This window comes from Pyrgilauda ruficollis, unplaced genomic scaffold (genome assembly GCF_017590135.1).
Source record: "Pyrgilauda ruficollis isolate IOZ18807 unplaced genomic scaffold, ASM1759013v1 scaffold34, whole genome shotgun sequence".
Taxonomy (NCBI): Eukaryota; Metazoa; Chordata; class Aves; order Passeriformes; family Passeridae; genus Pyrgilauda; species Pyrgilauda ruficollis.
In genome coordinates, this window is record NW_024524822.1 from 546,582 (window position 1) to 561,976 (window position 15,395).

Below are 15,395 nucleotides of genomic sequence, written 5' to 3' on the forward strand. Positions count from 1 at the left end.
CTCCATCCAACCTGACCAGGAATTTTCCAGGGATGGGACATGAAAGACCTGGGTAGGAACACAACAGGCACAGGGCACTATTTTAAGTAAATAAACTTGTATTAATTGCAAATAACATGTTGCTTATAGGACTAAGTGCAAAGGCAAAGGGTGGATCACCCAAAAGTGGCACCTGCACACTCAGAACCTGCTGCATCCCAGAGATGGAATCTCCACATTCTTTACCCCATGGATTGCCTGGAGCTGGAGTCAGAGTCCCTGGGGAGGAATGGCTGGATGCACACAGCCCTTCTTCAGAGAGGCCACACAGTAGAGCCAGGCTTGGGTCAGCCTGGGCCACTGCCCAAAGCCCTGCAAAGGCCCTGCCCGGGGTGCAGTGAGCAGTGCTGCCGGGCAAGGAGCTGGTGGGGACAGCTCATGGTGGGTTCCACCAGCTCTCAGTGCACAGGCTACAAAAATTCTCAGGTAAAGGAGCTTGTCCAGCACAACTGGAACTAATTCCAGCCCCAGCTGCAGACCTGCTGTCCCACACAGGTGTGTGCAGGTGCTACAGCAGGTAGGACAGCAAGGTAATATGGGAAAAACAGCATGGCCACCCCACCGAGTGAGAGGGCTTAATAAAACCACCCCCACTGCCCTTCAGAGAGGCTGCTGCTCATGGACAGGAGCTTCTGTAAGGACAGCCTGTCAGTTCTTTGCCTTTCACAAGAGGATTAAACCAGAGACATTTTTGGCATGAATTTCTACTGGTTTTCCATTTTAAAAGATTTTCTGTATCTGCACTTATTACAGGCAACTTTAACCAGTCACTTCTCCAGTCAAGTCCTAATTAAATGGCATCATTAAATCAGAGACTGCAAGCTGGTAGCATCTCACAGCAGATAAACAGAACCACAGAATCACAGAATCATTAAGGCTGGGAAAGACCTCCCAGGTCATCAAGTCCAACCACAAACCCAGCACTGCCAACTCCACCAATAAATCTGGTCAGCCAGGGAGGATCCAGTGGATCGTGGTGCCAGAGGTCCTGCTCTCACACCTCTGCAGATCTGGCATGACAAACTCACCATGACAAGTCCAAGATAAAACATTTAGTCAATAACAACAGCACAACACGAAGTATAACACAGGACAACACATGGGAATGGGGGTTGCCAAACCAATTCCTGCCACATGTGCTAGCCTAAACAAAAAAAAATAAATAAAATCCATAACTGCCCAAGCACAGCTGAGGAAGTTCTCAGGCTTTTAAGCTTGATCCCAAATAAAAGAGGGTGAAGGACCAGACCCATCTGCTCACCAATACCTGAAGCCATTTTAACAAAGAAAAGGAATGAGAACAATAAGGAGCAAATGCCAGGTGTTGCAGGAGTTCTTGGCACAAGGAGAAGTATAGTATGACTGATAAATCATTTGAGTGAAAAGACTTTAATGAAGAGCAAACACTAATGCTGTACACTCTTAGGTGTTCCTAGTGACACCAGTTTGAGACTATGCTGGGACAACACCCAAACCATCTGTCTTGTACTCAGTGACCAGGATCCAAACCCTCTGCTGGCCTTTGCAATAACATTCCCAAGTTTTTGGTCGTAGGGTGGTCAACATGCAACATTGATTCAATCAGGACCAGCCAGATATCAAACAGGGTGGGAGGAGTCTATTTTTATCTTTGATTATCCAAACCCAGATCAAAGGCTCTGCAATACAGTAACACTCCAAGGGCTTTTGATAGTGAAAGGATGTTTGTCTGGTCACCATAGAGAAAGCAATGTCAAACATCCTGTCCGTGGCACGATAAGGAATGGGGATGAGAAGTGGAGACAGGGCTCTGGGGGGAGGCACTGAGAACTGGTTTGTTTAAATAACTTGTGCAAGTTTGGCAGGGAGGAGATATTAATTATTTCTGCAGAAGTTAGAGCCTGCCCCGGATTCAGGCCAAACAGACATCTGAAGAGGAAACATCCTGCACACCAGGCTGGGTGATCCATGCACATTTGATAGCACACACTGTGTGGCCTGGATATCTCTGTTGACTCCCTCAAAGGCAGGGAGGACCTCTGGGAGACCTGGACAAATCAGAAAGCTGGGCAATCACCGACCAGATGAAGTTCAACAAGGGAAAGTGACAGATTCTGCTCTTGGGATGGGGCAACCCTGGATATACAAACAGGCTGGGAAATGAGATGCTGGAGAGCAGCGTCACAGGAGGGGACCTGGGGGTCCTGGTTGACAGAAAGTTGAATGTGAGTCAGCAGTGCCCTAGAGCCAGGAGGGACATTTGTGTCCTGGGGGCATCAGGCCCAGCATCACGGCCTGGTCGAGGGAGGGGATTGTCCCACTCATTCTGCTCTTGGGATGGGGCAACCCTGGATATACAAACAGGCTGGGGAATGAGATACTGGAGAGCAGCGTCACAGGAGGGGACCTGGGGGTCCTGGTTGACAGAAAGTTGAATGTGAGTCAGCAGTGCCCTAGAGCCAGGAGGGACATTTGTGTCCTGGGGGCATCAGGCCCAGCATCACGGCCTGGTCGAGGGAGGGGATTGTCCCACTCTGCTCTGGGCTGGGGTGGCCTCACCTCGAGCTCTGATGGCAGTTTTGGGCACCACAAAATAAGAAAGACATTAGGCCATTAGAGAGTGTCCAAAGGAGGGCAACAAAGATGGTGAAGGACCTTGAGGGGAAGCTGTATGAGAGTGGCTGAGACTTGGTCTGTTCAGCCTGGAGAAAAGGAGCTACATTGCAGCTACAACTTCCTAGTGAGGGGAAAAGGAGAGGCAGACACTGATTTCTGCTCTCTGCAACCAGGGACAGGACCTGAGGGAATGGCATGAAGTTGTGTCAGGGCAGGCTCAGGCTGGAGCTCAGGGCAAGGTTCTTCCCCCAGAGGGTGCTGGCACTGCCCAGGCTCCCCAGGGAATGGGCACGGCCCCGAGGCTGCCAGAGCTCCAGGAGCCTTTGGACAGCGCTGCCAGGGATGCCCAGGGTGGGCTTGTTGGGGGGTCTGGGCAGGGCCAGGAGCTGTTGTCAATGATCCTGGTGGGTCCTGACAGAGCTCAGGGTGACCCAAAGAGCTGGGAATCAGAAAAGGGAGGGACCCACGGGGCAGCTCCTGCAGCCTGAGCACCAGTGCAGCTTCCTAGTAAGTCCCATCATGTCCCCATGGACACAGGAGCTGTGAACTCACCTCAGCAGCTTTCCTGTGGTCATCCTCATTGTCCAGCAGCCGGACATCCACGCCCAGGCAGCGCAGGTAGCGCCCCAGGCCCTGCAGCATGTTGTCACAGACCACGCTGAACTCCTGGGGGGAGATGGGGGCAGGGGGGCGTGAGGGCTCCATTCTGGGTCCTTGGCATTCCTAGAGAAAGGCAGGAGATCCATAAGGAGCAGAAGTCTGATTCCCAGTTTTGTGTTTTTACTCCCTGCTTTAGTTCACCCACCATGCACATCCAACTGCCTCCTTCCACCTGTGTCAATACCTCCCCATGCTCTGCAGCACCTCTAGATCCTCCTTCCCATCCTTTCCACATTGCCATCACCACCTGGGCAGGGGGAAGAACATGATGGGGCTAATTCTGAATTTGCCATTCTCTCACTGACCCGCTGGCCACCTGATCCAGGGACCTGCAGCCTTTCCCTGGAGAAGAGCCAACCTGGCCTCCAGTGCTCCGCACAGACATTCATCTTCAAGAAGTCACAGAAACAGAGTCAAGGCTGCTGTTCCTCTAAATTAGTCTGTAATTAATAAGCACGTGCCAAAGCTATGACTTGGGACAAAGGGAGAAACAGGTAGACAAAGCAACCACGTCAACTCTGTTATCTTTGGAAGGTTAAAAATAGGCAGTGCCTGAATTCTGTTTGTTTTATTTCAAATGTCTGCTGCTGGGGGAGTTCCTGCACTTGGAGGACTTTGGCTTTGGGAGGCTCCCAGAAGTACAATAGCTAAATTCATGGAGAAGGGAAGTTATTAAGGAACTTCCAATGTCCAGCTTTTGACTCCAGGAACTTGAATCAGCTGGGATGACTGAAGGACACTGCCAGCAGCTATGCAGGGAGCCAGCACTGCAGATCAGCTCTGCAGGAGCTGGCCCCAAGCTGGGAATGCTGTGGCACACCAGGCAGCTCCACCTGGGCTCTCCATGGGAACCAGCTCAGGTCCAGGAGCAACACTGGTGTGATGCTGCAGTTCCCAGCAGCTGGTCTCTGCACCCAGAGCTCTGCAGCACTGGGCAGACTGGGCTGTCACCAGCTCCTGCAGGACCCTGGTCAATGCAGCTGGGACACCAGAGCACGGTGACAAGGGATGGAGCTGCCCCCTGAAGCTGAGGCAGTTGGAGACACTACCCCTGGCTGCTGCTGCTGCTGTTCAAGCAGATGTGCAGGAGCTGCAGCTGGCTCTCAGCCAGTGTTTATCCAGTGGCCAGCACTGTCATACAGAGCTTTTTTCTCACATTTCATGCCAGCAGAGAGCAAAAAGCTTATAAAGGAGAATAGAGTCATTAGCTCCACTTCAGACAAGGAAACACTGGGAAAGAGAGCTTGGAGTCCTGCAGGATGTAGTCAGAACAAGTCTGCTGTTTTTGGTGTCCCAGTCCAGGTTTTACCAACTGCCTCTCGGCTGATGAATCTGACTGTACAGAACACAAGGATGACCCATGGGTTTCCAAGGTGATTGAAGCCTGAAGTGCTCACTTTTCCCACCTCTGCAGCAGCCACCCAGCTCTGCTGTAACACACAACATTCACATGAACACAACGCTCAGGGAGCAGCTAAGTGTTCTGCTGCCTGCTCAAGGCACATTTACTCACAGGTGGACACAGTCAGCAGCATCTCAGCCCAGCCATGGAAAGGGGCACGGACTTCAGGAGATCCACACACACTTGGGGCTCCTCAGGATACACAGATACACACAGTGGGTCTTCTCAGGCAATAACAAAATGAGATTTGTGCCAAGGTTTCCAAAGGTGCACAAACCACTGAATGGCTCCATTTTAAAAGTAAAATGTTATTACTGAGAGGCACCAGTCACATTTCAAGATACTTAAGCAGAGTTGCACAGCTCTGGTGGAGTTTTAAGGCTCTGCCACAAGACAAACTTCTGGGAGAGGCCTCTCATGGAATGTGGTGGTAGGCAAGGAGGCAGAGACAAGCCTTCAGCAGAAAGGCATTTTTGATGGATCATTTGCTTTTAACTTTTCAGACTTTTACTCCAGACACAATAAAGGAGATATTCCCAGTGTGAAAGCAAGGTGTGGAAGCTCAGTATAAAGGAAAAGTAAGGAAGTAAGAGTTTTGAAACCTTGGCCACAGAATCCAAACCCAAAATGTGGAAGGAGCATTTCCATGAGCAAGGCTCACTGGGCTTAGCACACAGATCTGCACCCACACTGTGCAAAGGCAAGTGAAACTCAAAGAGCAGGGAAAGCTGGACGCAGGCAGGCCAAGGAGAGAGCAGTGTCGTGGGAGGGAGGGGTGAGGAGCATGTTTGATGCAAGAGTCCTGAGAACAGCCGTGCACAGTGAATGGTGTGACTGAGAGCAGCAGCATGTGATTTGCAGGGGTCTTGAGCAACAAGCAGCTCTTTGAAGATGTTTACAAACCTGTCCAGAAGGTGATGGTGCTTCTTGTTTATTCAGCTGCTTTTTTGCCCTGGGTTTTTTGCTCTGTTTTCCCACCAGACTGTCTGTCAGGTCTGAACCCAGACTGAAGCTCTCGGGGTCCTTGCAGAGCCTCTCATAGATCTCCAGCAAGCAGTAGGCATCTGAGGCTGCAGGGAAGAGAATGTGAGCCTCAGCTCATATGAGGCTCATTCAAAAGTAAACCAGAGGTTTTCCTGAGGCAAGGAAGAGCCCCCACCTTTGTAAAAGCCGCTGTGAACAACTGTGAAGCTGCAACTCCCTCTAGCCATACCCTCAAGCTCCAGGACTGACTCACATGAGCATCACAGATGAACCCACAGTCACGGGGGTCAAGGCAGCAGCTCCTAAAGACAGGCTCTGCCATCTCCACTCTAACCCAATAACCCAATGTAAACTGCAGTGTGGCTCTTCCAACCACCACCAGGTAGCTCTAGCCAGCCCCTGTTCCTCACCATTGTCCCCGAGCCTGCCCACAGCTCCTTATCATTCCTCTTGACAGGAAGGGAACTTCCCCAGGAGATACAACATCTGAGCAGGTACTGCCCGAGCTGTTTGCAATCACCTGCCCACATTCACTGCCGTGTGCTGCTGCTCCCTGCAACGGCAATGGGAGAACTCTCCCAGCCAGTCTGACAAGTCCCAGTGATTAACTTTTGTGAGAACCGTGTCAGCTTCAAGGATAGTCGAATTTAACAAAGGGCTGGTTTGCATCAGCAGACTGTCCTTTGATGCACGAGGAGAAGATTTAGACCCAGACTTCTGACTCTGGGGTAATCAGCAATAAACTCTACAGGTCCCTCCACAGCCCTGAGTCTGTGCTGCAGTTTCTGACACCATACCTGCCCATTTCAAACCCGGCTATAACAAGCACTTCACTGTGACAAATGAATACAGCATTTGTTTCCCAGGAAGGCTGTGAAATGAGGCAGAAGGAAGTGGACTTTCCTCCTTTCAGTTACTGAGAGGAGTTTCCACTGAGGTGATGTTTCATCAGACAAAATCTGCAAAGCACAGGAATTCCTTCATAAGGGAAATAATGAATCACTGGACAGTTTAAACTTCAACCATTAAAGTCATGTCCTCAAAAGGACAAACAAACCATGTGCTGACTCCTTTGAACAGGAACTAATCTGCAAAGCCATTTTCTTCCTCTGCTACTTAATGACTTTCCTGGGGACAGAACAGCCAAATACAGCCTGGCCTGGGCACCTGCAGTACCCAGCCAGGGCCAGACCTGCATAGAGGATCTGCTCCTCCCGGAGCGGCCGCTTCTCCCAGTTTGACAGCTGCTCTGTTTTATCCAGAGGCTTCCCCAGCACATGCTGCACCAGGAGACTGAGTCCCTTCTCTGGCTGCCTGACCCCTCTCTCCTCGTGCCTGTGCTCCGGGGACAGTCCATCGACCTTCCGGCTGTCCTTCCCCCACTGCAGCTGATGGAAACAAAAAGACAGAAACCACCTGGTTATGAAGCAGCTCCCAAACCACCTCCTGTTCCAGCTGGTGGGGCCAGGCACAACCCTATCACATCCATCTCGTGCCTGGCATGTTGAACCCCAGCCCTCAGCCAAGAGCTGGGATGGCACGAGATAAACATGGCGTTGGGTTATTTCTTTAACAGACACACTTGCTGGAGAGAAATCTCTTCCATAGACAAGGAAGGGAAAAAAGGGCATTCTTGTACAGCAGGGCTGGGATGAGGCTCCTTAGGGGTCTGCAGGGTGCTCACCATGCTGTAGGCTGCTGGGCATCGATGCAATAAAGGACCAGCAGTGGCAGTTCAGCACCTTCCTCCTCCTAGCTCCAGTGGGAAAAGGCATTCCTGTGACACTCTGGGCAGCAGCCCCCTCTGCAGCTGCCATTTCTCAGCCTAAACTGAGGCAATGGCTGTTGGCAGCTATGTCAGCCCCTACAGCACTTCCCAGGTTAAGCTATCAATCCCAAAGATCTGCTTCACCTCAACCCACAGCCTCAAAAACACTCTGTACATTTTACCCATTAAAATGGTTGTGCTGAACATTTTTGCAGATTGCTGAAAGCTCCTCTGTGCAAATTCAGGGACAGATGTGCTTCAGCTGACCAGTAATTCCTGTGCTGCACCTACCAGCAACCCTCCTAGGAACATCAGAGTTCTGTACAAATCATTAACTCCACCATATCTGCTTCAATAATGCATGGCCTTGGAGTAGCAGAATTTGTACAAGAACTTCCTCTTCCTAAGTATAACTTGTGCTGAGAAACCTTGTCCTGGTTGAATGGAGCTGGGTCTCCAAGAGCTTTTCACAGCTTTTATTAAGACTATGAAAAAGCTGTCAGTATCACAAGCTTTAACATTTTAGTTGATGAAAACAAAATACTTCTATCTTCCTTTACAGAATCCCAACACCTCAAACCATCTGGAGGAAATGGTCTCTTTACTCATGCAGCCATCTCCCTGCCAATCCAGGATGCAAACAGACAGTGCTGTGGATTCAGGACAATTACCCACCAGCACATGCAGGAGACACCATTTCCCACATCTCCATGTGTTTATCCTTACTTGTTTGTCCACTGCAAGAAGATCCACCACACCTTGCATTTGCTTCTCTGTGTCTTTTAAAGCAGAACATGTGGCTGCAAGGCTGCTGAGATCTCCAGACATCCCATAACCTGGAGACAAAAAAAGCCCAAATCACACAGGTAGGAAAGCTCAAATCACGCTTAATGTACTGCAGCTTCTTCTCCTTCAGAGTCAAAACACTGACAAAATATTTATAAGCATTGGTGGGAAGACTGTTCAAACAGGGAACAAGACTGGGTCCTGTCTCTTCTGTTCCCAAGAGACACTCCTGCAGATCAAGGGAAAAGAGAGGTGCATGAAAAATTCTGAGTTTAAGATCAACTTACTTAAAATCTGGGAAAGGCACTTATGAATTTGCCTTTGAAACCCAGGTTTAGCAGTTCCTGATAAAAGCCTCCAAAAACCAAGTATGGTAATTCAGAGATCTCTGGTGTCCAGCACAGCAGCTCTGGGACAGGGACAGAACACCCAGACAGCTCTGCCCACCAGAATTACCTGAACATTGAAGACTGGGTGTTAGTTGGGGATCTGTACAGACCTAGAACAATCCCAAGTCTGAGAGTGCAAGTTATATCAGGAGTCCTGGATCTGACCTGAAATGGGGAGATATAATGGCATGGACCTGTGTCAGGGGAGAGTCAGGCTGGAGCTCAGGGCAAGGTTCTTCCCCCAGAGGGTGCTGGCACTGCCCAGGCTCCCCAGGGAATGGGCACGGCCCCGAGGCTGCCAGAGCTCCAGGAGCCTTTGGACAGCGCTGCCAGGGATGCCCAGGGTGGGCTTGTTGGGGGGTCTGGGCAGGGCAGGGGCTGGGCTGGGTGATCCTGGTGGGTCACTTCCAGCTCAGGATTTTCTGTGGTTCTCTAATCCTATATTTCTATCAGTCCCAGTTACACTAGTCACTGTTTCCTGGCCTGGCAGTGCCTGAACACTCAGGGCTACAAAAGCTGGTTCCATGGCAAGTGGATTTATGGAATGACAATACCAAGAGGATCTAGGAATGACAAAAATACCAAAACAGTCTGTGTGAAGTCCCGAAGTGGGGAAGAGAGAGGGGGGTTACCTAGTTTAGTGATGGCTGCATCTGAATAGAGCATCTGGATGAAATGGGGAAGCTTCTCCTTTTCCCCCTCAGCCTCAGCTTGCTCAAGGAGCCGTGGCAGGTCCAACAGGAACACCTCATCCTTCAGTGCAAGTTGCAGAAGGGCGACGCGGGGCTTCCCCACCATGCCAAAGGAAGGCTTCCACTCCATGTCCACACCAACGACCTGCCCAGGCTGCAACACAGACACTTTCTGCACCCAGAGCCTGCCTGTTCTTGAGAGGAGCCTGGAGAATCTGTCCAGGACATGAGCATTTCCTCCACAGCACTTGCAGCTTTTTGTGCAAACTGCCACAGACACAGGGAACTCTCATAGCACCTGCATCACCCATGGGAAACTTCCCTGACACAATTCCTAACATCTTTCCCAAATCAGACCAGCCCAAAGGAGCAGCTGCTCTTGGCTTGGAGAGGTAGGCAGTGGATGGCAGTGGCCACATCCAACTCTGTGTCTCAGCCTGACATGGAGTTCCAGTTCCCTGACCCTGCCAGGCCAATCCCAGGTAACGCTCACCTGCAGCACCTTCTCCCAGCACTGCCGCGTCTCCTCCCATGTCTGCAGAAAGTGAATATTTTCCCGTGGAATAGGAAGCTGGTAATAGTCCTTCTTCTTACTGGCCTCACAATTATCTGCTTTTGTGACCTCTTCTACCCTACACAGAATCAGATGCAACAGTTTGAAGCCATTGAAAGCCAGGAGGAAATCCTGGATTTGAGCAAGAGGGTTAAGTTTTACCACCCTTAATTCACCCTGATCCTCTCTTTCCCCATGACACTCAGCTTTTTCTCAGAGAAAAGAAACTAATCAAAAAGATCCAGCTCCCTTGGAGAGATCACACATTTCTGGATAGTCTCTTTCCCATAGAGACTTGAAATGGTTCATGATTTGGGAAACTAATAGTAACCTTATGTTTGGGAGGCTGTGTGCCCAATTTTGCAGCAGAGCAGCTCTCCCTGCACAAACACTCTTACCTGTGGGTTTGTGTGCATGGGGAAGTCAATATTTGTGTAAAATATTTAATGAAGGTGTGCAGCCTCAGGTCTCCAGGAATAGTCTCACCTGCAAAGCTCAGGAGCCCTGTGTGGTGTGACCAGAGACAGATGATGTCATTTATATGCTGGTGCCACCTTGTTGTGTGCAGTGTGAACTCCCTCTGGGAACCTGTGGCTGTGTTACTCAACAGACAGGGCAGCCAGACTGTTTTATGGGGTTTCATGGCTCTGCTGACTTTATAGCAGCTACCACAGCTGGTATCATGACTGGATGAGTAAACTGCAGTACAAAGGGGCTTATTCATCCATCCCAGCTCCTCACACAGGGCAAAGCACACCCTCACCTGCCTTCCCTCCACAGCACAGGATTCCCACAGCACAGAGATGTAGTGATGGGTTTTATCTCTGGATGCACAGGCTGTGGCTCAGCCACACACCTGTAATCACCCCTTTGTGTTTTGAGGGCTTATCCCTCATGGAAAAACCTCCTGGCTCCCAACTGGCAGCTTGTGTGGCTTCAGGAGGGAGGAGGAGGAGGAGGGCAGCTCTGGCAGTGCTTTGGAGCAAGGCAGTAGCATGTCCAAGACCGACAAGAGTTTCCTGTGCTCCAAAAAAGCCTTGGACCCTCTGGAGAAGTGTTTTGATGGTGATTACATCTGTGTTGTATTTCCTGAGGTGACACAGTGCTTGAACAAGTGCAGATCTGCACGAGAAGAAAGAGCAGATCCGCAAAACTAGGATCCCTGAACATGAACTGTTCAAGGCCATCTGTGAGACCTTCCCAAAATCATCAGCATTAAAAAATAATAATCAGTAAAACTTTGACAGATCTGCAATCACCTCAGTAAAATAGATGAATATTTGCATTGTTGATCTGGCAGAGGAAGTGTAAGAACCTGCAGCAGCACGAAGCAATTTCACAGAGCTTCTGTGTACTCAGGATGAGTTTAAAATGCCCCTTTCACAGACATTTCCAGGATTATGACAAACAAATGCAGTATATGCAGGGCCACAATGGGATTCAAGTATATGGGGGAAGTCTTTGCAAACTTCTGTCCCCATGGACACATCACAGCAGACAATTTTAAGCAAATATACAGTGTTTGTATGACAAGCAATCTGCATGGAAAAGGCACCAAACAGGAGATTTACCTGTCCTGGATGTGCAGCTTCTGAAGCTCCTCAGCCACAGCCTGAGGCAGCATCTCGGGAGGCACCTGGCAGTGCTGCGCCCACCGCGCCGCCCCACGCGCGTCGCAGTGACGGAGCAGCGACTGCACCAGGTGTCCTTGGAGCCACCGGTTCTCTCCAACTGTGCTCTGCAAGGGCAGGGGGGAAAGCAGACTGTCAGTGCAGCTTCCATCATGGGGGTTTCCCCTACTCCTAGGAGGCACCCTCGTTGTAAAAACCTTATTCCTTATATCTAGTCTGAATCTCCCCTGTTTTAATTCAAAACTGTCAGCTCAACTTCTGTTGCAACAGGTCCTGCTAAAAACTCCGTCCCTATCTTTTTTATTGGCCCCCTTTAAGTACTGAAAGGTCTCCTTGGAGCCTTCTCCAGGTGAGCACCCCAGCTCTCCCAGACTGTCTCCAGAGCAGAGGGGCTTTAGACCTGCTGTCCCAGAGCATCTTCTCGGGACGGCTTTCTTAGGATAGACATTCCCTGTCTCTCCAGGGCAGACAGTGGTGTGGAGTCTGCTCCATCCTTGGAAGTATTTGCACGGATCGTTGCAGTTGCCAGTCATCCATAGGTGACTATGGATGAGATTGCCAGTCATCCGTAGGGCAGGGAGGGCACATCAGCAAAGCTTTCCTGAGTGGTGTTCAGAGCCAGGAAAAGGCTGACATCACCCCCAAGCCTCCTGCCCCCAGTGCTGTGAGATGGGGGGTCCGGGACCCCTGGCAGCAGGCACAGCCATGGGTGGAGCCCAGGCTGGCAGTGGTGTCACGCTGCACTGGAATTCAGCTGGATGAAATGTGCTGTGTGAGTCCCACATCCAGCTGGGGTGAACAATGATTGCATAAAGGAGTTCTTCTCTCTGTCTGTTCAAGGCCCCTGTGAAGGTGAGAAGTGGATCATTGCTTTGGGACAAATGCACTCTGAGGTGTCACTGTGTCACTCCCTATGTTCACACCTGCAAACAGGGAGGGCACTTTAGGACATTCCCTGCTCCCAGCTGTTCCCTGAAGGAAGGGAAGTGCCTTGGCCCACTGCAGAGCCTGGGGACACCAGCACAAACTCACCCTGCCTGTGGTTCAAACCCAAACCCCAGCTCTGGCCGGAGCATGGCACAGTGCCCATCATGGCAGAGGTCAGCAGCCACTTGCAAGGGGCAGTGACAGTTGAAGACAGCTGGATGCACCAGAGCTCTTCTGCCTTGTCCACCTCTGAGAGGTGCAGGTGTAAGAGGAAATACAAACACAGTAACACCGAAGGTCACACCAGCTGCATGGGGTGGGAGCTTCCCCCCCAGCCCACATGTGCTGCAAACATCCCGGAGCCCCCACAGCCTCGTAACAACTTCTACTCTCTGACCTAGTCATGGATCTGCCCTTGAAGTTAATATTGTCAAGAAAACTGCTAAAACAAGCTGAAACCCTATATGGTGGCCCAGGACCTGTAGCTCTAGGACTGGCACTACAAACAAGAATTGAGAGGGGTGAAATGCTCAGATCTGCACTGGAAGTCCATCCCCACCCTGCCCACGCTGCTGCCATCTGCCCTGCGCTGCCCACCCGCACTGCTCAAGGGCCCGAGCCTGTTCCCAGGGAGGGCAGCACCTTGCTCCCTCTGCCCAGCGTGTCGGAACAGCTCCCAGCTGGGTGGGAGGCCGTGGCCGTGGGGCCTCATTCCTCACATTCCTTCAGTAACTAAAAGGTGAGAATTTGTCTTCAAAGCAGACACTGAGATCAGGAAACAAATCTGTTGATGGCCCCAAGGTAAAAAGGAAGGGAAACAGAAAGCCGAGGAGAAAAAAAGATTGACCCCCACCCAGAGGTGCAGAAGGGGGCAGAGGCTCAGAACAGCTTGGAGGGATCTGGCACCCCAAGTAGCAGCAGCCTGCTCACAAAAACTGCTGCCTCAGCACTCTGTCTGCACCCCGGAGACTCTGCCAAATGCCAAACCACAGCTCTTCTCATGGATATGTGGGGGCACAGTTTTACTGCTGTTCCCAAGGGGCTTGGGGCACAGCAGGAGCCAGGGGGAACAGGACAGGGGTCCAGCAGCTCCCAGGGGCTCAGGTACAGGAGGGAAGGGGCAGGGCAGGAAAAGGACAGGACACATTCTCGTGCTCATGCTTCTTGCCCTCTACATTTCCCCTGGCCATGCCAGTCCTGACCTTTGTGCCTCTCTCCCCACTTTGCCTTCTGTGATTGAGCTCAGCCAAGCACTGAACACGTGAAGAGGGGCTCAGTTAAACCCTCCTGCACATCTGCCAAGCCACTTCTCAGAGTCCTTCCCAAAAAGAACATATTTTCTTACTAACATTGCAGAGCAACTCCCTCTTCTTACTCCCCCTGTGTCCATCCTATTGTCTTCCTGTCTTTTTTCTAAAACACAAACTCTTTGGTGTAGGAGCTCTCTTCAGTTCACCCTGAGTCAATTTTTAATAAATCTCAATGTGGCAGCTTTATTTCTGGAAATAATGAGGTGCAGATTTTTTAAATATTATTTTAATGATAAAAGATTTCTTCTTTCAACCACAAAAAACAACTCTGTAAAGAAGGTTAATCTCTCCAGAGATATCCCATCTTGCATTCTGAAACAGAAAATAGCTTTGTTTGTCTTTTTACTGAAAAAAAAGAAAAAACCCCAACATTGCTCTAAAGGGGAAAGGCTTCCACCGCAACAGCTCTGCAAGAGGCAAGAATGTGGAAACTTTGGCCCCAGAGATGCGGGCACAGATGCAGAGAGCAATGTTTCACCAGGGATGACATTTCATGTGCTTTGCTGTCAGTAAATGAACACTTCTCAAGAGGAAACTGGCACGGGTGTTCTGATCAACATCAGCAACACCTCCGAGCAGGAAAAGATTCTATAGAGTATGAGGCTTGTTTACATCCCTCTTGGAATTCTAGACATATCATACATTCTTTAATCCATAGGAGCACACAGAAACCCCTGACACCAACAATAACCCATGATTAAAGCTTTCCACAGTGATGGCTGCAGATTTCCTACCCGTAAATCCTGTTCTCACCGCCAAGGCTTCACAAAGCTCACACCAACCACACAGGGCAAGCTCAGCAATGTCCTGACCTTAACCCATCAACCATTTCTCAATTGGCACCAATAATTTTGAAACCAAATATCCAATATCTCCCTTAGAAATCACTCTATCTAACCCTAGATCAGTTTTATCTGTATGTGTTAAGCTGCATTTCAGTCCCAGCCAATTCTGCCCTTTGCCTCAACATCTTTTCCCAAAGAGGGACGTTATTCACACCACTGACATTGGCTATTTGCAGAGTCAGATTTTAATTTAACTTTTGAATGTCTTGGCCAATTTCCCCTGTTTTCAAGTGCTTCCAGAATCAACAAAACCCCCTCCTGCTAGTGTAGAGAAAATGTCAAGGAGAATATTTCAGAATCAGCAATTTTAAAAGGGGAAAAAGAAAGCAAGGCTTGAAAAGGACAAACCCCTGTCAGCAGTGGAGGGCACTGACTGCTGAGTTCCCTGTGGTGTGGCAGGTACAGACACCTGTGCTTAAACATTCCCTGAACATGTCCCTGCAACTTTATTGTATTTGTGCTCAAGGTTTCTTTTTCAAAGTTTGTGCATGCATCACATCATTTGTGCTGCATGGAGAGATGCTGCAGTGTCACCATCAGATGTCACTGAAAGGAACTCCTTGAAGCATAAGGGTGGAGCTGGGACCCTCAGAACCAGCTCAGACCAGGGCCACAGCCTGTTCCCTAAGGGGAGGGGGATCCTGTCTTCTGGAGAGCCTACAGAGATCCTGGAATCCCAGAATGGTTTGGGTTGGAAGGGATCTTAAAGCCCATCCAGTTCCAACCCCCCTGCCATGGGCAGGGACACTTTCCACTATCCCAGGTTACTCCAAGCCCCATCCAACCTAGCCTTGGATACTTCCAGGGATCCAAG

The 15,395-nt window shown here is 50.2% G+C and overlaps 1 protein-coding gene across 11 annotated transcripts in view; it reads right to left on the reverse strand.

Moving 5' to 3' along the window:
- The window catches only part of EXD3 (exonuclease 3'-5' domain containing 3), a 248,383-nt gene that overhangs the window by 121,726 nt on the left and 111,262 nt on the right, over positions 1 to 15,395 (reverse strand). For all 11 annotated transcript variants that reach the window (XR_005955746.1, XR_005955745.1, XM_041474913.1 and 8 more), the window contains 7 exons: positions 11,440 to 11,606; positions 9,809 to 9,947; positions 9,256 to 9,469; positions 8,175 to 8,284; positions 6,873 to 7,068; positions 5,600 to 5,766; positions 3,187 to 3,357 (listed from right to left, as the gene is read on the reverse strand). Coding sequence is in view for 9 of the 11 variants with exons in the window: in XM_041474913.1 (XP_041330847.1) it covers positions 3,187 to 3,357; positions 5,600 to 5,766; positions 6,873 to 7,068; positions 8,175 to 8,284; positions 9,256 to 9,469; positions 9,809 to 9,947; positions 11,440 to 11,606 (1,164 nt within the window). In the remaining 2 variants the exon portion in view is untranslated. The remainder of the gene's footprint in view (positions 1 to 3,186; positions 3,358 to 5,599; positions 5,767 to 6,872; positions 7,069 to 8,174; positions 8,285 to 9,255; positions 9,470 to 9,808; positions 9,948 to 11,439; positions 11,607 to 15,395) is intronic.